The sequence below is a fragment of the Phoenix dactylifera genome, chromosome 18, assembly GCF_009389715.1.
Source record: "Phoenix dactylifera cultivar Barhee BC4 chromosome 18, palm_55x_up_171113_PBpolish2nd_filt_p, whole genome shotgun sequence".
In the NCBI taxonomy this organism is placed as follows: domain Eukaryota; kingdom Viridiplantae; phylum Streptophyta; class Magnoliopsida; order Arecales; family Arecaceae; genus Phoenix; species Phoenix dactylifera.
The window spans coordinates 5766517-5789335 of NC_052409.1; the positions used below are offsets into that span (position 1 = coordinate 5766517).

Below are 22819 nucleotides of genomic sequence, written 5' to 3' on the forward strand. Positions count from 1 at the left end.
TAGCGGGGCGAACGGGTTACCGCCATGATTGAGTATGTCGTCCGAATTAATGCACGATCGTGTGAATTATTGCGTTGCCGTAGGAGATCAGGCCGGAGCCAGTGAGTCGTGGTGGCTGATCGGACGTAGCCGAATGAATCAGCTGTTTGCCGTGAAGGGCTTGAGATCCGTGGATGGTATTAATTGTTGAGTGAACCGCAGATCAGCGGAGGCCATGCGCTTTAATGGTTGAGTGAACCGGAGATCAGCAGAGGCCATGCACTTTAATGGTTGAGTGAACCGGAGATTAGCAGAGGCCATGCGCATTAATTGCTGACAGCGGTAGCAGGGCATGGCCCCTGGTCGAACTGCAGAAGGATGTGACCGCAGTAGGTGAATGGAGAGGTCAGGCGCCTTCTGGTCGGGCGCCCTGAGGTCGGGCGCCTTCAGGTTGGGCGCCCTGAGGTCGAGCGCCTTCAGGTCGAGCGCCCTAAGGTCGGGCGCCTTCAGGTCGGGCGCATTCCGGTCAGTGCGAATGGTCACGTGCCCAATAATAGTTCCCGGGACGACTTGTTTTTCCCCCAAGACTTGGGGGGGCTATATTGTGGGGGGGGGGGAGGGGGCCTTGAATTTAGTCCCACATCGGCTAGTAGCGGAAATGTTCTGTGCCTTAAATGGAGGGTGGAAATCCTTTCCTCTCTGAGGGCCCCTCTCCGAGAGGGACAAAACTGTGAGGGGTGGAATGGGTAGCTCCCTATAAGGGTCTACGATCCTCGATCCCCCAAAGCGGACAATACTGGCTAGACGGAGCTCTGCCACTGAGCTACAGGCACAACCTACTCAGTTGGTACCTCCTCTACGAGGGCCCTTTTGTGGGACAAAACCGTGAGGGCACCAGTCTCCCCCCGTCTGCGCTGGACGCGCGGGCCGGAGCGCCCAAAGCGGACAATACCTCGGGAGGAACTCAGTCCTCTTTCTCTGCTAGCTTAATGTGGGCTATGCTGTTGTGTGAGGCTCCGGCCAAAAGCCGTCCCTGCAACAGATGGCGCGCCAGAAAGGGGCGCCTCCTCTCTCCGTTGACTACCCCTTAGGTTGCCTGGGGGGCTATCGCGGGTAAAATCCGACATAGGACCTTCCCGCTGGGGGGGCTATGTTGTGAGGGAGGAGGGGGCCTTGAATTTAGTCCCACATCGGCTAGTAGCGGAAAGATTCTATGCCTTAAATGGGGGGTGGAAATCCTTTCCTCTCGAGGGCCCCTCTCCGAGAGGGACAAAACTGTAAGAGGTGGAATGGGTGGCTCCCTATAAGGGTCTACGATCCCTGATCCCCAAAGAGGACAATATTAGCTAGACGGAGCTCTGCCACTGAGCTACGGGGCGCAAACTTACTCAGTTGGTACCTTCTCTACGAGGGCCCTTTTGTGGGACAAAACCGTAAGGGCACCAGTCTTCCCCCGTCTGCGCTGGACGCGCGGGCCGGAGTACTCAAAGCAGACAATACCTTGGGAGGAACACAGTCCTCTTTCTCTGCTAGCTTAATGTGTGCTATGCTGTTGTGTGAGGCTCCGGCCAAAGGCTATCTCCGTAACAGGACAATATCTTCACTTGTCATTTGATTTTACATGGCTTTTCTAGCCCGCAGATCCAAAATGACATTGTATTGGAAGTTTCTCCAATCCAAATTCAAACTGGTGGTTTTAAAATTCCCTTTATACTCATGTATTTGTTGTTGCCCTTAAGGTACCAATCCTACTTTATTTTGTCCCAGTGATAGGTGAATATCCGGTGGGCCCGGGTGGGATGAGCCAGCAATGCTACGTACATAGCCCGGGTGGGATGAGGTAAAGACACCAAAAATTTCCACCTTTCCGAGGACAGGGCCGTTTCCAACAGGGTGTAATATTCTCATCTAAAAAAATTAGATAAAAAATACTATTTAAAATTTTTGATCTTATATAATAATTTAAAAATCTATTTAGTAAATAATCAATCTAGATTTATTCATACTGATCTTCACATACTCCTTCCGTTTAAGCTCTATGTCTTTACTAAACTAAGGATCCAAATCCATTCAAATTCAATCACAAATATTATGTCCAGTCAATCAACTCAAATATATTTGTGATAGTATTCTCTAAAAAATTAGTCAAAAAATATTATTTGAAATTTTTAAATTGTATACCTATTCAAGTTTTTTTCCAAGAATAATTAATGTGAGACTAAATATGCACCCGTACAAGTTCTCACACACAGGTACAATGATATTTCCGCACTAGATTAAATAAAAATTGCTTCACACTTCTTTACTGTAACAACCGAGAACCTCACCCAAAATGACTAGTCGGAAGGTGTGATTTAGGTTTTTTGATCCTATATAAATATTCAAGATCTACCGAGCGAATAACTAATGTGGGACTAAACATATGTCCGCATGGGTCCTCACATACTTCCCCCATTTAAGCGCTGACGTACTCGTCAAATTAAGGGTTCAAATTCATTTAAATCTAATTACAAACACTACTATTGGCATGTGGTTAGCCCCAATAAATCCGTGTTGTAGTGTCCTTTAGTCCATATAGGTTATAGGCTAGATCTATTCTGATACCATTTGTAACAACCCAAGACCTCACCCAAAATGGCTAGCCGGAAGGTATGATTTAGGTTCCTCGATCCTATATAAGTACCCAAAATCTATCCAGTGAATAACCAATGTAAAACTAAATACATGCTCCCACGGATGTGGTAAATAGATCCGAGGTAACCTCTTGAGAATATGACAGTACATGATGCTGCCTGCCAACTGTTTGATGAATTACCTTCAAGATGCCATCTCATGAGTCGCTTGGATTTTAGTTAGGAGAAAATGGCTCTGTTCTGAGCTCCGCTCCTTTCTTTTTCTTGTTTTTAGAGAGGGAGAGAGAGGAATTTGAGCTGAGCTCTATAATCAGTGTTTGATGGATGTTGGGCTTGACAAGCCCTCATTGTTCTTGTAGTATCTTTTTAGCCCCTTTCACCTCCAATAGAATGTACGATTGTCCAACTTTTTTGCTTAAAAAAATTGGGAAGAGAACAAAGGAGTTCCTAAAATATATGAAAACTGTGTGATTTTTAACTTTCCCCAACTCCAAAAGTCAAGAGTTTGAAATCAAACAATAGTTATGTAAACAGAAAGAAATCGAAAGAAAATAATTATACGTAAAACCAGATTTAGATGTGATGAAGTTTGATTCCAGTGGTGTCTTCCCTGTTATATCAAGAGGGAACAATCAACAAAAAATGGGGGCTTGTGAAGAGATACGAGCAAATACTCATTGAAAGATATGTGTTTTGGCGCCGAAGAAAAAAAAAAAAAAATAGAAGTGAGGAGAACAAAATTGTTTTTTGCTATTGAAGAAGATGAAAAGTGACTAAAATCCAGTACAGACCAGTACTACATTAGGAGCAGAAGTTAAATTATAGAAGTGGAAAGCTGCCATCTTTTTCTTCTCAAGCTTGGCCGCAAAGACTGAGAAAGTCTCACCACCAAAAAAAAGACTGAGAAAGTCTTCCCCAGGAGATGCCATGGGGCATGCATCAGATCACGTGGACCCCGCGGGATAGTAGTAGGGGTTGAGGGAGAGATCTAAGGAGGCCGCCTGGTGGGTGGCGCCGCCGCTGCCGCCATTGTGGTGGCCGCCGTGCTGGTGGTTGCCGTAGAGGTGGTGGTGGTCAGCAGGAAAGCGTTGGTTGTTGCTGGTAGTGGTGCTGTTGAAGTTGTTCAAATGAGAGCAAGTGACGATTTCCCCTTCTTGCTTTATTTCTTCTTCTTCTCCTTCTTCTTGTTTGATGGGAAAGAGTGGAAGGGTTTCGATCTCTCGAGTCACCATCGCAACTCCTGCTTCGTGCTCCGAGGGGGGGTAGTGGTACATCCATGGCATCTCAGTGCTCTCTAATCCCGCGCATCCCATGCTGCTCTCCATTCCTGACCCATCTCCTGCTCCAGACAGGCAACACTCCTGTTCTCGCAGGAATGGAAATTAAGCCATGAAAGTATGAAATAAATTTAAATAAACATGTTGATATTCAAGAGCCAAGAGGCATAATTCTGTCATGCTAGATTTGATGCTTCTTACGTGATATTATATGAATGAAGTATCTCTCAACTCTTTTGCATGAGTGCATATGAGAGTTTCAATTCTGAAACACATCCCTTTACGTAAAAGAGTGCAAGAGCTGTTAGGTTGTTTTCTTCACATAGAATGATGCTTTTATCGTTACGAGCACTACTTTTTATTCAATTTCCATTATTTCACGTAAGGGTGAAAATAAGTTCTACTAGACTTCGACAGGAGACATGCTAACTTGTGCAATGCTCCTCCAACTACTTGCTCTCCCAGATTAAAAGCTCAGAGATGGGCGGCACAGGATCTAAAACCTTTTGATAAGGACAAACAAGATAATGACTTACTCTAAAGCTCCTTTCCATGATCATGAAGTCTCCACAACCACTGCTTTCCATCTGCCCACAACCATACAACCCGGGAGAAGAACAGGGAGTAGGAAAACCTGCACCAACGCCCAGTAGGCCAAAACAAATTAAGGAAACCCAGAAAAGGCACTGAACAAAATTAGAGGAGGAGAAAGGAGGAAAGTTTACTACTAAACAGATACATCTGAAATGGAGTGAGTTTAGTTACTGCACCAGGAGACACAGTGGTGATGGTGCTGTTGCTGGGTGGGCTGGCGGTGCTGGAAACGCCCGCGGCGAGCCTTTTCCTGTGCCTCTCCCGGGCCTTGTGGTTCTGGAACCAGTAGAAGACATTCTTGCCTTCGATCTTGCCGTACTTTCGGAGTGCCGCGGAGATCTTCTGGATCTCCTCGGCGGTCGGGGACCTGATCCCCATGTTGTAGTAAAGGTCCCTCAATATCCTTATCTGATCCGCAGTGGGGATCCACCTTGTGCCGGGCTGCCTGCCGAGGAAGCTACTCTTATTCCCTCCGACGCTATCACCAACCACACTGCTGGTGTTGCTCTCCTCATGCTGCTGTTCTTGGTACTGGCGATGTTCCATGAAACCAAAAACTAAGAACAACGAGAGACAGAGAGAGAGGAAGGGAGGGAGGGAGAATGAAGTGGTGGCCCAAGGGGGGTCGAATGAAGGGAGAGGGGGATGGAGTGGTGCAAGTATTTGAAGGGGCGGGGGGGAGGGTGGCCAGGAGATTTTGAGAGTATCAGATGGATATCTTTGAGAGGGGGACTGAAGTTGACAGATGGGAGCTAAAAGCCAAAACAGGGTGTAAAAATCTATTTCCTGAAGGAATCGCTTGGGCGAAAAGGCATCCAAACGAAGCAGCCTAAGACAGGCAAACACACACACACACGCAGAGGGAGGGGGGGAGGGAGAGAGAGATAGAGTTATGGATAATTTTTCATGACAGAGGAGGAAAAGGGAGTGACTTTAGAATGAAAGAGTGGGAGAAGAGCAAAGATGAGTGGCTGTAGTCAGTAGTAGTGTCTGTTATTGCAATCCCAGTGTTTCCAAGGGAATATATCTCTATTTGTATTGGTTCACCGACTAATCCTTAATGCTCAGTGGTATTATTTAGTGTTTGGGATTCAATAGTCTTTGGGATTTCTCTGGAATATAGAATGGGCCAAAGTAGTATGTTCATTCAAGTATAGCATGCGGTCATACATGTGAGGCCCAACAATTTCGCATCAAAAGGCTCGTTTTAGAGTCTGGACATATGAAGCGGATCTCTCCAAATCCTGCAGATGCATTGTGGATGGAAAACAAAATCGGAGAGGGATCTGAACGGTGCGTGCGGTGCGCATATACGGACTCCAGAACTGGGCAATATCTGACAGAAAAGCCTCGTGTTCCTTCCTCATGTAGCCTCCACGTGGATACTGGATGCTGCACGTGCCCATGGAGATAGGAGCGTGACAATCCCGCGGAGGCAGGGGCATGACAACATACGTAACTCGTCACTTTATTGGCAACAAGAAACATTCCAAAGTCATCTTTGCAAGTGTATATAGCCTACTTGGATTCATCACAGGCTCCACAAATTGGTCATGTTATTACTGTAATGGCATCCAGCAGATGCTACTGAAGTTACAGTATATATTGACACGTTAGTCTATCTCTTTTCTTCATTCCCCATTCAAGTACACAAGTGGTATTCTAACCACAAAAAAAAAAGTACAGAAGTGGTACGTCTGAAACCAGAAGATCTAATCTTTGTGATCATATTAATACGTTCAAATGCTGGAAAGAAAAAACCGTAGAAAACTTTGTAGCTGTTCTCTTTTTTTGACTGAAAAGGGGAGCCCCAGCCCACGGTACTTGAGAGTACTGATGTGTTTTTGCATTGATGGAGGGTGGATTTTGGAGAGCCTCCCCCCTGTTCATGAAAACCTCATCATTTTGGACCTTTCCCACTGCATCCCCCTTTGTGCCCTAAGAACTCGCGGCTGACGCTTGCATGACTCATGACTCATGACTCATGTGAGTGTCTCCTAAAACTTCTAAACCTGGGTCATCAGGGCTCTAATATTCTAAAGACAAGGCAAGGCTCAATCTCTTCCACACACACCGACTTATGTGAGTCTCCCCTAAAACTTCTAAACCTAGGTCATTAAGGCTCTAGGTATTCTAAGATAAGGTAAGGCTCAATCTCTTCCACGGACGAACACATATGCGCACATGCACGTGCGCATTCACACACATGCACACGCATGCATACACATAAAAAAATATTAAACTATATTTTACTAAAAAGAAACATTAGTCGAACAAGATCCACTAGCTCAGTAAATCAATCTTGCTACACACGAAAAAAAAAAATAAACTATATTTTATTGAGGAGGAACTATCAGTCGAACAAGATCCACTAGCTCAACAAATCAATCCAAGGACAAACTAACATGCATAGAGATGGATTAAAAAAATAGAAGAAAAAAAGAAGCAATACAAATATATTTGTGCATCTTGGTTTATGGTTGGATTGATTCATCAGCTCAACGGTGGATCTAATCTAATTAAAAATTTTACTCCGATTGAGTCAAGACGTATGTCTATTTCTCTAATGGGAACAAAAATTAACAAAGGGTGGTTCAAAAGGACCTTTTTGTAAGGTTTTTTTTTTAATGATGAGTGTCTTAGTAAATCTACTCTTTTGGTGTTGGCAGGGGGTGGATGGTGGGAGGGGGTAGTTTATCATCCATTACAAGTGCTCTCTCAGTGGGGGCCACCAATCACCAATCATGCATCAGAAGGAGTCTCTCACAATCAATCTTTCATCAGTGTTTGAGATTTACTCTGAAACTCCAATTGCAGAATGCAAGAGAAGACAATTTCTTTCACCAAAATATGGTCCTCACTTCATCTGGTCCATGGAAGTGCTTGTGATACTGTAAGATGGGTGCTCCATAAGCAATGTATTAATTTGGTATACATAAACATCCCACCTCAATCCTAATATAATAAAACTTCACAAAAAGATCTTTGAGCATGTATATATATTTAAAGTATTCAAAGATAACGACTCAAAAGATTATTGTTATAGTCAAGATTAGAGTAGATTCCCTTTCAGATGACATTGATACTCAAATCTCCCAGCACAAGTTCCTGCCCTGCTACTGCGGCTCCCTCATTCCCCTTTTCCGCCAACTCTGACGCAAACCCCAAAACACCAGTAAACTGTCTCCCTCTCTCGCATCCATGTCTTTCTTTTTATGATAGTAGTTTGAATGCATGCTGTTTGCTTCTGAGCACAGAACTGAGCCTCCCAGAGTGCAAGTTTACGGATTTGTGGGTGTACTTTTGCCTGATATTGACACGGCTATCATGAGATTTTCCTTTCCCTATCATGCGAACGCAACGCACTGATCTCTCTCTCTCTCTCTGTCTCTCTGTCTCTCTCTCTCGCCGTAGGACCCTATATCTAATGCCTTATATAGGAGAGCCTTCGCTAGGGAGCAGCTCCCAGGGGTGGTACAAAAACGCCTCCTTTTCTTCGGGTAATGATCCACTGCTGATGTTCGCACAGGAGATCCGAAGAGATTACACAAAGATATGTTGGAAGATTGTCTGATCTATCTGAAGCATCCAGGCAACGCTCTAGTTTTGACCGCCCCTCCGCTTCCACTTTCCTTCTTTCGTAAATAAAAGAAAAGAAAAGAAACTTAGAGAAGAGGGGAGACTAGATTTGTGATCATATGCAGATTCCAGATTGGTGACACTTCCATCCCTGAAGTTGAGTTTAGAGTCGCATTAAAAAGCATTATCTACGCACGGCTCACGTTAAGGGCGGACCGGATTCACTTGAAAGAGATCTCGACAATGATGATTAGATGGATCCAAGGCCATGCTAGCAGGACTGACGACGGGCATCTATTGTTACAGGATGTTCACAACCAATTAAGAAAATGTGTGGCCATCCAGATCACCCATGTATATCGTGAAGTAAACAGAGCTGGTGATTAGGTTGCATCATTTGTTGCACAACTCTTTAGTACCTAGAGTTGCAATGGCTACGAGACTTCACCATTCCATCTCCGCCCCTTTATCTTTTTTGACTTTTTTGGATGTATCCATATTGTATGATATATCTAGTTTACCAAAAAGAAAAAAAAAGGGAAATGTTTTCTTTTCTCTTTTTCTTGTGGGCATACAATTGATTGGAAAAGAGATGGCATGATGCCTAGATCGCAACAAAAGATAACGTACAACCTGCATTTTGAGGAGATTCAAAGTGTTTGATAAATTGAAGAGGGAGGGCTTGCTTGGATTGCTTGTAATCTTATGTGTCTGTAGGGATCTTCAAGTTGTATACACGGGGCTTAAACGCAGGTCTTGACTTATTGTAGTTGACCTAGTCGATTGGCTCTCTCTAAGTACTAGCAATCATGCATTGTCTTGAAATGTACAGTTAGAGTTGGTAATTTACTCTTACCTCATAGATACTTGATATGATCTTAGCGAGGCGGACTTTTCTAGACCCACAGTAGATTCGGGCAGATTTTATATCCACCTTGAACCCAATCTGAATATATATAACTTTTCATTAATTTCCTCCTCGAAGCAAAGAAAAATGGATTAGTATGAAAAAAAAATATATACCTTTTTCTAATCCAATCCATCCAATTCATTCCATGCAAATACGAGATGGATACAAGTAATGGCTTACTTGACATGTTACCATCTTCACATACTGTCTAAGGGTGCCCCATTTATGTGGTACTCTTTTCATACTGTCGGTCACTCTCCCTTGTAATGAGAGGGTGGTTTTTTTTATTGACTAGCTCAGGAGCTGAGTTATTTTCAGGCATTACATGTGTTTTAGGAGGCGAACAGCGCAGTAAACCGGATCACTTCTTTTATTGCCTAGCACTCCGGAGAGATCATCTGAATATCTGTAGGAGACATACCCCTTCTCTTTTACTCTTTGCTTTCTTTTGATTTGGTAGGATGTACTCACGTTAGAGCTATATGAATTGCCATTTCACAAAAAAAAAGAAAAGAAAGAAAAAAAAAGAAAAAAGAGGGTGGTTTTTTTCGTTGAGTTAGTATAAGAATCACACAGGCTCCTTCATGAGAGCAGGAAGAGGAGAGTGGTAACTTGAAAGAAAAAAAAAAAGAAACAAAAAAGTTATACTAAGTTTACTTTCCCAAATAACATGCTTCTAATATGAGACTACTTCGTTCATGTCGTACCTTGCCACTAAATTTCACACACACATTGATACTCATCCTATTCCATAGTTCTGACTGAAATTAACTCTTCTAATGCCACTAAATTTTGTATAATTCTCTAACACTTAAAACACCAAGCTTTGTTCCTCCTTTTTGTAATTCTTGTTCAATAACTTAAAAAGTGAAGAGCGCAGCTTATTCTATTTCAAGAGGACCAGGTATATCTAACAGTTGGAACAAATTTTGAAAGGATATATCCATGTACTCAATGAATTTGGTCGTAATTCAAATTCTATAACAAAGATGAAATTATCCTCTCACTTTTTCTGCATGTTTTTAAAATGGATAAGAGCAAAAATATGAGCATTTGTCAGGATGTCCCCCATTTGAAAATTTGCCTCTATTCATTCCGCCTACAAAATGAGGAATTTTGCAGAAAAATCCATATAAAATATATGAATAATAATAAAAGTAAAATAAACTAGGAATGGCAAAGTACAGGTATAATTTAGATCCTAACTTCATATAATTAAAAGGATACTAAAGAGGTCTTGAAAAATGAAACTGCACCTAATACACGTATATTAAGCATTTATATGGATTCGAGTTTAGATTTGGTCAAATTGCCCGGTGCCTCCACTACAGAAAAAGTAGGTTTTACCGACGTTTTTTTGCCGACGCTTGTAAGGTTTTACCGACGTTTTTTTGCCGACGCTTTTTACAAGCGTCGGCAATTTTTGGTCTAGCGTCAAAATTTACCGACGCTTGTAAAAAGCGTCGGCAAAAGACGACGCTAATAAGCGTCGGCAATAGACGACGCTAATAAGCGTCGGTGTAGTCGTCAGCCTAAGACGACACTAACAAGCGTCGTCGGAAGCCAACATTCCCCCAACATCCTAAATCCCAACGAGCCCTCTCTCTCTTTCCGTTTTTCCGGCCACCGCCCTCCACCCTCAACCCATTCCAGAGATCGAAGAGTAAACGGAACCCCCTCCCCATTCCTCGTCTTCTCTCTCTCTCTCATCATCATCGCCCCCCCTCCCTAATCCCCTCCAGATTCAAGAAGCAGAACGGCTCCGGCGATGATGTCTTCGCCCGCCTCTTCGCCGCCTCCTTGGATCCCCCAGGTTGGGGTGGAGGAGGGGGCGGCGGGTGGGGGACTGGCTGTGGCGGAGGAGGAGGAGGAGGGGAAGGTGGAGCCGAGCGAGATCGGAGAACTGAAGCGGAAGCTGATGGATTTGCTGTACGGGACGGACCGGGGCCTGAACGCGTCGAGCGAGACGCGGGCTGAGATTTTGGAGCTCATCACCCAGCTGGAATCCAAGAACCCTACTCCCGCCCCCATCGAGGCCCTCACCCTCCTTAACGGCAAATGGATTCTTGCGTATGACCGCCGATCCAATTCAACCCTCCCCCTTCTTTTCCTGGATTTTTTTTATCGATTCTTAGTATAACAGTTTGAATTGTCGATTGCTCTGTTCTTATAAGATAAACACATTAACATAAATAAGGATTTCGGATCACTTACAGATTTTTCTCTTTGATTCGATTCACTGATCAAGGAGTGGATTTTACCAATGAAAATCTACTGTTTTCCACAACCTAAATGCCCAAGTCACTTCAGAGAATCTCATAACCACCCCCTTTTTAAATGAAGCCTTATGCATAACTGTCAATAGACAGTTTCAGGGTTGGAGAGATGTCTATGGAAAGACATCTCTTTTGGACATGAAATCATGTCTTTTGGTTACCGGTTTGGTTGAACCATCATGGGTGGACCAAACCCATTTTTCCAACATCTCCCACTCACACATGATGGGTTCAACAGTGTGAGTTTTAACCATTACGAACAAGTCTTTTCTCTGCGATTTTCATACAGGCAAATAGATCGTGCGACCAGCATACCAAAAAAAAAATGATAACGAGCTCACACTACCATACATCTGTTAGGAATATATAGTAGTTCAGTAGAGTAAGTATGCAATATCCTAGAACATTTAAGTCATATTTCAAGTACCTCATGATCTCACTTTAACTTATCACATTGCTTGTTTTCTATTTTGTATTCACAATCATGCTTTAACACGTAGTCAAGATGATTGGTCGACCAGTGAATACAACAAAGAAATAAGACATAAAATGATCTTCCTTTCTATCTCGAATCTCTTAATTGTAGTTTAGTTGCTTTTCCAGATATGTCCCAATAAATCGAATCAAGCATGATTGTAGGTAACATTCCAAGATAGCATACACTGAACTAAATCTCAAGAAACAGTAAAAGTAATAAGGGTACTAACAGAGGTAATTATAGCCTCAGGGCTCACACAACGAGAGAGAAGAGATCAATTCTCTCGTTACCCTTATTGGTCGAATTATGCACATGTGGTATGAAGCGCATGTTATGGTATTTTTCTCCTTTTCCATGGAGCGTATGTTGATTCTCATTATATGAAATACCATACAAATGATAGTTCAGACACACTTAGTGTCCAACTTGAGTTCACCACTCTACTTTCTTTCTCATCATTACTACAGAACTTACATTTGGCATTTAAAACAGACAAGGTGATTTGTGGGTTTACTCACCTTCGGTCACAAAATATTACATAGTGACCTCATCTTGATTTACTATCAAGGCGACACTAATTTTAAGCTTGAGCTCATAAATACGTTATGCTTAAAATTGTCTCATCTCTATCAACCACAAGTTATAGAGGCGATTGCCCGTGTGAGAAGGCCAATCTAATTTCTGTCCAACATACATTTCTTTAAATGAACTAATCATATGCACTAAGCATTAACGCATATATATATGCATATGTGTGTGCTTAAAAAAAAAAATAAGAACTTAGCATTAATATAAATACATACATGTGAATCCCAAATAAGAAATTAAAATATCTCATTATTCAAACCATTATGTACATCAAAGTCTACGAAGACCTAAAGATTTCACATGTCTCATAAATACATCTCTAGGAATAGATTTAGTAAACGGATCTGCGATCATTTGATTCGTAGATATGTACTGTATGTTCACTTTCTTTTGTGCAACCATGTCTCTCACAAAGTTATACCTTGTATCAATATGCTTAGTCTTTGAGTGATATTTGGGATCTTTTGTATAAGCTATCGATGCTTGGCTATCACAATGTACTAGTACTGGATATGCAGCATTTTTCATAACCCCCAAATGATTAAGAAATCTCTTTAACCAAACTGCTTCTTGTACTGCTGCTGAAGAAGCTACAAATTCAGCTTCCATCGTGGACAAAGCTATACAAGTTTGTTTCTTACTACTCCATGAAATTGCCCCATTACTTAGTAAGAAAACATAACCAGAGGTTGATTTTCTTTCATCCAAATCACCTCCCCAATCAGCATCTGTATAGCCTTCAAGACGCAAATCATTTCCTTGATAACATAATGAATAATCTGCAGTACCTTTTAGATATCTCAATATCCATTTGACTGCTTTCCAATGGTCATGGCTAGGGTGTGATTGATATCTACTTACCATACCAACTGCAAAGCAGATATCTGGCCTTGTACACATCATTGCATACATAAGACTTCCAAATGCACTGGAATAAGGAACTCTTTTCATTTGCTCTTCTTCTTGTGGAGTCTTCGGGCACATTCTTTGGCTTAACGCTTCAGCTTTTGCAATGGGAGTATCAATGGGTTTACAATCTTGCATATAAAACTGTTCAAGAATTTTCTTTATATAAGGCTCCTGTGAAAGAGATAATAACCTTTTTGAACGATCTCTTTCAATTTTAACCCCAAGAATATAGTTAGCCTCTCCCATGTCCTTTATTTCAAAATTCATGAACAACCAATTCTTAACTGATGCTAAGAATTCTTTATCATTAGCAGCCATTAGTATATCATCCACATAAAGTGATAAAATCACAAATTTGTCTTTGGATCTTTTAATATAAACACAGTGGTCTTCATCAATCATGGCAAAATCATATGATATGACAGCCTGATGAAATTTTATATTCCACTATCTAGAAGATTGTTTAAGGCCATAAATCGACTTCAAAAAGTCTACACACTTTGTGCTCTTGGCCTTCTTTAATAAAACCGATAGGTTGTTCCATATAAATTTCTTTTTCCAATTCTCCATTGAGAAAAGCTGTTTTTACATCCATTTGATGTAATTCAAGATCCAAACTAGCTACTATGGCTAAAATTATGCGAATTGAGATGAATCTCACAACAGAAGAAAATGTCTCTTCATAGTCAATCCCCTCTTGTTGTGTATAGCCTTTTGCTACAAGGCGTGCCTTATATCTTTCTATTGTGCCATCTGCCTTGCGCTTTATTTTGAGAACCCATTTGTTCCCAATTGCTTTCCGACCTTTCGGAAGATCAACCAATTTCCAAACTTGGTTTGATCTAATTGACTCCATTTCTTCTTCCATTGCTTTCATCCATTGCTCTTTTGCAGGACATTTAAGAGCTTCATCAATATTTCTCGGTTCACCTTCCTCTTGAGGTGTAACAAGAAATGCTTCTCCTTCAATCTCAAATCGTCGACGGGGAACTAATCCATGGTTACTTTTTCATAATTGAGATTGTTGTGAAATAAATTCATCATTTCTTGAATTTCTCCCACTTGAACCAGATGTTGTTGATGGATTTTCAAGATTTTTTACCAATTGAGTTTGATTAAACAAATTATCATGGTCCCCTATCTCAAATAAAGATAAACCTTTATTTATTTCACCCTGATTTGGAAAATCATTTTCCAAAAATGTGGCATTACGAGATTCAAACTCAGTAATACTTCCATTGTCAGTGTTTCCAACGAACACATATCCTTTGGAGGTTTCAGAATATCGAATAAAAATACTCTTTTTGCCCCTTGGACCCAATTTTCCATATTTATGAGAAGAATCATGAATATATGCAGCGTATCCCCAAGGTCTTAAATTACTTAGGTCAGGTTTGCGACCGGTCCATAATTCATAAGGGGTGGAAGTTACTGATTTTGAGGGTACTAGGTTAAGTACATATGCAGCTGTTAATAATGCATAACCCCAATAGGTGATCGGCAAATTAGCTTGTGCCATCATAGACCTAACCATTTCCAATAGGGTTCTATTTCTGTCACGCCCCCGCCTCTGCGAGGCACGTGAGGCACCTAGTGCCCACGTGGGGGCCACATGAGGGGGGAACATGGGGCTCCCCTGCCAGATATTGTCCGGTTCTGGGGCTTCACGCAAGCGTCCTTCACCCCTCCCCGATTTTGTTTTCCTCCCAAAACGCGTCTGCAGGATTTGGAGACACCCGCCTCATATGCCCAGGCTCTGGAACGAGTCTTTCCGATGTGGGACTATTGGGCCTCACACCCTTCCCACCATCGGACAAGAGCCGTCCTCGGCTCTGATACCAAATGTCATGCCCCCGCCTCCGCGGAGCACGTGAGGCACCCAGTGCCCACGTGGGGGCCACATGAGGGGGGAACACGGGGCTCCCCTGCCAGATATTGTCCGGTTCTGGGGCTTCACGCAAGCGTCCTTCACCCCTCTCCGGTGTGAGGCCCAATAGTCCCACATCGGAAAGACTCGTTCCAGAGCCTGGGCATATGAGGCGGGTGTCTCCAAATCCTGCAGACGCGTTTTGGGAGGAAAACAAAACCGGGGAGGGGTGAAGGACGCTTGCGTGAAGCCCCAGAACCAGACAATATCTGGCAGGGGAGCCCCGTGTTCCCCCCTCATGTGGCCCCCACGTGGGCACTGGGTGCCTACGTGCTCCGCGGAGGCGGGGGCGTGACATTTGGTATCAGAGCCGAGGACGGCTCTTGTCCGATGGTGGGAAGGGTGTGAGGCCCAATAGTCCCACATCGGAAAGACTCGTTCCAGAGCCTGGGCATATGAGGCGGGTGTCTCCAAATCCTGCAAACGCATTTTGGGAGGAAAACAAAATCGGGGAGGGGTGAAGGACGCTTGCGTGAAGCCCCAGAACCGGACAATATCTGGCAGGGGAGCCCCGTATTCCCCCCTCATGTGGCCCCTACGTGGGCACTGGGTGCCTCACGTGCTCCGCGGAGGCGGGGGCATGACAATTTCTTCTTTCCGCAATACCATTTTGTTGTGGAGTACTAGGAATAGTTAACTGTCTACCTATTCCCTTTTCATCACAAATTTGTTTGAACTGATCAGACAAATACTCACGTCCACGGTCAGTTCTTAACACTTTGATTTTCCGATCTAATTGATTTTCAACAAAGTTTAAATATCTTATAAAGCAATCTAATGCATCAGATTTGTGAGATATCAAATAGACATAACTGAAACGTGTATAATCGTCAATAAATGTGATGAAATAAGAAGCCCCATGTCTTGCCCTTACATTCATCGGCCCACAAATGTCAGAATGAATTAATTGCAATGGAAAATCGGCTCTAGTTCCTTTACCAAATGGTTTTCTTGCTGTTTTTCCTGCTAAGCAATATTCACATATAGCCAGATTAACCTTTTCAACAGGGCCTAATAATCCCTCTTTGGCTAATCTATTCATTCGTTGTTGTCCAATGTGACATAACCTAGCATGCCAAATATTTTCATCCATGTTTGGATTACTAGTAGATGTAACAAAGAAAAAAACAGTACTTATTACATTACACATACTATAATCAGTATCAAGTACAATAAAACCATTTAGTACATAACCAGATCCATAATAAATTGTCCCTAGCAATATGTCTACACCATTACCATGAAAATTTAAGATATAGCCAAACTTAAGTAACATAACAACAGAAATTAAGTTTCGCCGAATATCTGGAGCATATAATACATCATGTAGAATTAAGGGTTGACCACCTCGCATATTCAATTTGCAGGTGCCAATCCTCTTTACTTCAACTCTTGAATTATTTCCCACATATATCCATCTTGCTCCTTGTGGAATTCGACGATATTCCACAAAAGCGTCTCGATCTCTTGCTACATGGTCTGTGGTCCCTGAGTCTACAGTCCACAAAAGATGAGATTCAGCTAAGAACACAGAACTTGAAACATAAGACATACTTATATTTGTGCTAAGGGTTTTTACCTTCTTTGCCTCGGAGCATTCACGAGCAAAGTGACCCTTCTTGCCACAGTTGTAGCATCTCAATTTTGCTTTGTTCCTCTTAAAAGGACGCTTTCTTTTATCCGGCTGGCTATGCTTGAGCTTCTTAGAGGTCTTGCCATTACCATTGCCTTTCTTAAAATGACCACTAAAATGCTTTCGCTTGAAGCCCGAAGCTCCTTGCGAATTAGTGTTAGCCATATACACTTCATTAGTGGTTTTATTTGCCTCAAGACGGTCTTCCTCCAATTCCAGATGACGACCAGCATCAGTGAAAGTTCTAATGCTTTCATTATAGGTTAAGTGAACTTTCATGTGCTCCCAACTGTGAGGCAAAGATCGAATTATAGCTTGAACTTGTTGTTCATCAGTTAGCACATGTCCAGCATCTCGCAGTTCACTTATCATGTTCGACATTTCCCTTAAATGCTGCTTCATATTATTATTAGTGCGTTTCTTATATGTGTCGAACTTGATGGTCAGCTGCCTAAGTTTGGTGACAGAAGTTCCACCAAATTTTTCTTTTAATGCTTCCCATATTTCCTTTGCCATCTCAAAAGGCCTGAACTCTCGCATGATATCATTTTCCATGCTACTCAGCAATGTAATCCGAGCAATTGAGTTCTTCTTTTTCCAGGCAATATAAGCCTCCTTATCCTTTATGTGTTGAACCGTTATTCCATCCTCAGGCTCATTCATGATATGGTTTAAGGCTTCCAGCGCCTCTTGTTCCTCCAATACATATTGGATTTTCATTTGCCATATTTCATAATTTTCACCATTCAATTTCTCACCCTTATTATGTTCAGCTACTATATTCTTAGATGCTGAAGCCATTGCAGAAAACTAAATTTCTACATAAAGACAAACATGCACACAATTAATGCCAAGCACAACACATATTTTTCTTTGCCACTAAACACAAATAAAATTAATGCTAATTCACATAATGACATGGAATTGAAAGTTCACTATAAACATTAATTTTGATTCTTAGCAGACAAAGTTCTAGTTCTTAAGACAAATTATATAGTAAGTCTTAGAACTCCCACTTAAAACATGTATACTAAAACATTAAAAATTATATAAACATGGAGACATTTATTATCATAAAAAAATTTAAATAATTAATACACAAGTAAAGAATATAAGTCATTCTAGCTTCGACTAGTTTTCAACTAGTGATTTTGCCATCTAAGAACCCGAACCCTCCTTGGAATAGTATCCTCAATTTCTTTTTGAATCATAGTTGATACTATTTGTTCGATCCAAGGAACCATTATTCTACTAATGGTATGACCTCCTGCTACTGTTAAAATTCCACTAATCTCATGCATTAAGTACTCTTTTATAAATGCTCTCACCAATTGAGCATAATCTCTCACTGCTAAGGAATTCCAAATATCTCTTAGAACTTGTTGCCATGATCCAAATAGAGAATCATACAACACTTGGTACCGTTGATGTTGACATAATGCATGTCCTAGATGAATGATTTCTTCCATCATATAATGAATAGTTTGTACATGTAAAATCATGTCATCATTAGGATCCATCCTTATAACCCTTTGTTCCGAGGTCCTTGCTGCCCTCGGAACCCTCACTAAGAGTGGTACTTGTGGCATTATTTCCTACAACAAATGTGGAAAAAATGCTTAGGCATAACACTGAAATATAATAACACACAATTAAAGGATGCGGGAACATTCAATTTTAAAATTTCCAAATGTCACACATACAATCACGGTATGATTGGAAAAATTTCAGGAAAGAAAAAATATATATATATATATTTTCCTGTAATTTTAACTCATTTTTGAATATAAATAATAATAAAAAATTATTTTATATTTGAAAAAATATTTAAAAAAATTATAGAAAATTAGAAAATTAATTATTATTATTTTGAATCTAACGGTACAAACTACTTCTCAATATATTTCTCCAAACCATGTTTGGAAATTTTCTCTCCAGAAAATTGGTGGCCCGCCCGTTAAACTTCCACCGTTGAGAGCGGGAAGTGTACGTTGCTCTGTTAAACCAGCCTCACACGGTCCCCTCTGCTTCAGGGGAAGCGCGACTCAAGCTTTCGCTTAGGCCATGCATCCCACTACCCAACTTGGACTGGGCGAACCAGCCCTTTGCACCAATTGCACCCAGACTCGAGGACGAAACCCAACGTCCAAACCACCAAATGCCCCCGTTTGGGTTATAAGCTCCCACTGCCTTCTTTGTTTAAATATTATATTCTTCCCAACGTAACCCATCTCTCCTCCTTTCTCTTCTTCAGGATGTTTGGATGAAAAAAAAAAACAGTAAGAAGAAGATGAGGAGGGGAGAAAAAAAAATGGTTTGGGGCAGTTGGGCTTCCTTTTTTTTTATATGAGGTGGCCGCGTGGGAGACGCCATCCGTGAGCCGTTTAGAGGCCGTGCCACTGTGCAAAGAGAAGGTCTTCTTCACATGAAAAAAATTTTTTGCAGAAACAAGCCTGAAATTTTCGGGCCTTGTTTCTCTCTCCATAGTGAACGAAATTAAGTGTATTATATATGGATAGAAAGCTTGTTTCAAGGGCCTTCCATTGATATAAATTTCGTTTCCCAAAATAAACTGTGGAGAAAGTTATCAAGGTTCAAAGTTCCGGGTTTTTGATCTTTATGAATTTATATCTCTCAAATCAGCGCACCAAACATCACCAAACTTTCAAGATATCATCTACATATCATATAGTATCTTCATGCAAAAAATCACGGCCTAACTCTATGTGTAAACAAAACCGCCATTAATGGCCATTCAAGGTGGTGAGTGCGAGAGCAATGGATTTAAGATATTAAAACATGTAATATCCACTCCAAAATATTTTAGAAATCGAACAAACATGCTCTGATACCAATGTAAGATAAACACATTAACATAAATAAGGATTTCGGATCACTTACAGATTTTTCTCTTTGATTCGATTCACTGATCAAGGAGTGGATTTTACCAATGAAAATCTACTGTTTTCCACAACCTAAATGCCCAAGTCACTTTAGAGAATCTCATAACCACCCCCTTTTTAAATGAAGCCTTATGCATAACTGTCAATAGACAGTTTCAGGGTTGGAGAGATGTCTATGGAAAGACATCTCTTTTGGACATGAAATCATGTCTTTTGGTTACCGGTTTGGTTGAACCATGGGTGGACCAAACCCGTTTTTCCAACAGTTCTTAATCGAAGAATTGAATTGAACTGAATCGGTTGTTGCAGATATACTTCGTTCTCGCCGCTGTTCCCACTGTTGGGGTCGGGGAGGCTGCCGGAGGTGGTGAAGGTGGAGGAGATATTGCAAACGATCGACTCTGAGAATTTTACGGTGCAGAATTCAGTGCAGTTTGCAGGGCCGCTCGCCACCACCTGTGTCACCACCAACGCCAAGTTCGAAGTCCGAAGCCCCAAGCGCGTGCAGGTATTCACTACTTCCACCTGAAACCATTTCTGATCTCTGTTTTTAAGTTTCATGCATTGCAGCTCATTCCTTGCAGTAAATTTTGGCTTATTCCTTTGTTAATTCTTGGTGTTATGTTTTCCAATATAATAACCTTAATCCTAATCAATTAAAGATTTAGGCTTCTTCAGTGGGTGGTCCGTTACTTCCTTCTCATCCATTTTTTCAGTCAACAACCACATTACGCTATAGCTTGTTTCTGAGGTGATCAAGTGGTTTTCCTTCATACTTGTCTAATTGTTTTTGACATACTTTCCTCATGGATATTAGTGATTCCTATCCATCTGCTTATAGGAAACAATATACTTTAACTGACGGATCGCTATAACTTTGAAAATAATGATTACTTTGTTGTGTAGATCAAATATTTTCTTGTCTATGGCTCAATTCCCATTGTACAGAGAGACTCGCAGAGTTGAAGAAGACCGACTGGTTTAAAATAGAGTACTCATAAGAGAATTGCTTGTGCAGACAATAGTTGGACCACTGTCATTAGAAAATTGTGCTCAGATTGTGGTGTGGACGACCAATTATTGCTGATTCCACGGGATATATATTCTCTAATTCTATTTAAAATTTTAAATCATCCAGCTTACCAAAAAGCAAAAGAGAGTGTGCTCGGAGAAACTGATAGAGGTTGTTGATGTGCGTATGTGTGTGAAATAGAGGGGGTGGGTGGGGGTCATCCTCCTTTTTTCAAGAATTATTCATCTGAGTAGTTCGACAATCCTAAGTCTCATTGATATTCGCTGTTTAGCATTCAAGACTATATTTATAGAAGCAAGTACCATATAAAAGTGAAGATGCCTCTACTTATTTCAGCAGTACATTTTAAAGATCATCTTATAATGTTTTATTTAATCCATTCAAAACAATAAGACAATACTATAGAAAACATAATAGATGCTGAAAGTCCAAAAGATCAGTCAAGATATGCAAGTACAAACATTGAGTACGGTAGTAATTACAAATTACTAGTTCTTGCTCCTACATGATTTCTGATTAAGGTGTGTTAAGCATTCAGCAAGAGTACTCCTGAGATAATGGATAACTGGTGTTCTTTCCAGATAAAATTTGAGGAAGGCATTATAGGCACTCCACAGATTACAGACTCCATTGTTATACCCGAGAAGGTAGAGTTCCTGGGGCAGAATATTGACCTCTCTCCTTTCAAGGGTGTGATCACTTCAGTCCAGGATGCAGCATCATCGGTTGCTAGGACAATCTCCGAACGACCGCCATGGAAGATCCCAATCAGCAACAACAACACACAGTCCTGGTTGCTGACAACATAAAAGCGTCGGTAGAGACCAAAAAAACTGCCGGGAGATATTCTTTCTTTTGTAGTGCTCGGTCCGACCTAATCCAAATTTGAGTCAGATTAGGATTTCGACCCAACCCCAGCCCACGATGTACCTAAAGTTGCCCAAGCTTAGTCGAATTTTGGGTTGGATTCTGTCCAAGCCCAGTTGATTTTTGAGTTGGATTTCTAAATTATTTCTATGGATCGGAATCTCATAGCACCTGAACATCTCCTGCAATCAAAATTTGAACAAAAAAACGAATAAATAAAATAAAGGAACTATATTAATACCTCAAAAATGTTTCTTACACAGAAAAAAAGGGCTTTGTTAGGTTACTGATTCCAACGTTTGACACTGTTGGATTATTGGGCTCGTTTGGAGAATGCATCTAGTTTATGTATAAATATTTATGTCTCTATCTATTATCAATATATCTATAGTTTATTGTACTTTCTTAAATATGTCATACTTTCAGTGTAAAGGGTATAAGATTGGCTTCATTATTTATTTCTGGGAGATTGTAAATCCATATTTTGGTTGAATATTATTAATTTTTGGTTGAATATTATTAATTTTTGGTGAACATAGCTTCATACTGGAATTGAGCTTAAATGGAGCTTAATTACTAGGTTCATTTAAGGTTCTTTATTGTATAGCCATCGATGAGCTTGATTTATGCTGGAAATTAGTTTGATTCAAGCTTAAGCTCCGCTTATATAACTAAACAAGCTAAACATGAGCCAAGCCTAAACCTTTTTAATTTAATCTACGCCGAGTCTACCCATATGTGTTCAAGCTCAACTTGAGCTCAAGCGGACTTTGAACATTCACTAATTCGACCAAGCAAAGCCCGAACAACTTAATAATCGGCTCAACATGGTTCATTTCCTTGAAAGAAAGCTCCTAGAGCATCAAACAACCTACATTTGGATTTACTTCCAATCTTTCATCTTATCTTTTACCATTCTATTTGCTTCTTGGCCTACATGCTTTGTTTTTTCATAATTTATTCATAAAAGAAATTTAAAAAGAAAACTTTTGTAATTTTCTCAAGTCTCTCCATTCAAAACTTACTTCTAAAAAGAGGTAATCTATCACTTTTGTTTTTCTTTTTCTAGAATTTTAGGCCGTGTCGATCTGTTCATTAAGATAGGCTATGTTAAATTCAAACAAGTCAACTCTGTAGTCTTATGAGTTGTATTCATCAATATCCAATATCAATGTGATTAGAAGTACTAACCAGCATTGATTTTCTTTCTTTCTTTTTTAATAACTAGGCAGG

At 40.9% G+C, this 22819-nt stretch overlaps 2 protein-coding genes across 2 annotated transcripts; one reads left to right on the plus strand and one right to left on the minus strand.

Annotated features, from left to right (window-relative positions):
• Positions 1 to 3556: 3556 nt before the first annotated feature.
• On the minus strand, positions 3557 to 5029 carry LOC120104469 (protein WUSCHEL-like). Its single transcript, XM_039115668.1, has 3 exons — positions 4660 to 5029; positions 4426 to 4523; positions 3557 to 3973 (listed from the first exon to the last, which is right to left on the minus strand). The coding sequence occupies exons 1-3, from the start codon at positions 5027 to 5029 to the stop codon at positions 3557 to 3559; spliced, it is 885 nt and encodes a 294-aa protein (XP_038971596.1).
• Positions 5030 to 10668: 5639 nt separating this feature from the next.
• LOC103716353 (light-induced protein, chloroplastic-like) lies at positions 10669 to 21528 on the plus strand. The gene is made up of 3 exons (XM_039115503.1): positions 10669 to 11042; positions 19996 to 20194; positions 21301 to 21528. Exons 1-3 carry the CDS (start codon positions 10741 to 10743, stop codon positions 21526 to 21528), a joined length of 729 nt encoding a protein of 242 aa, XP_038971431.1. The 5' UTR covers positions 10669 to 10740.
• Positions 21529 to 22819: the final 1291 nt, after the last annotated feature.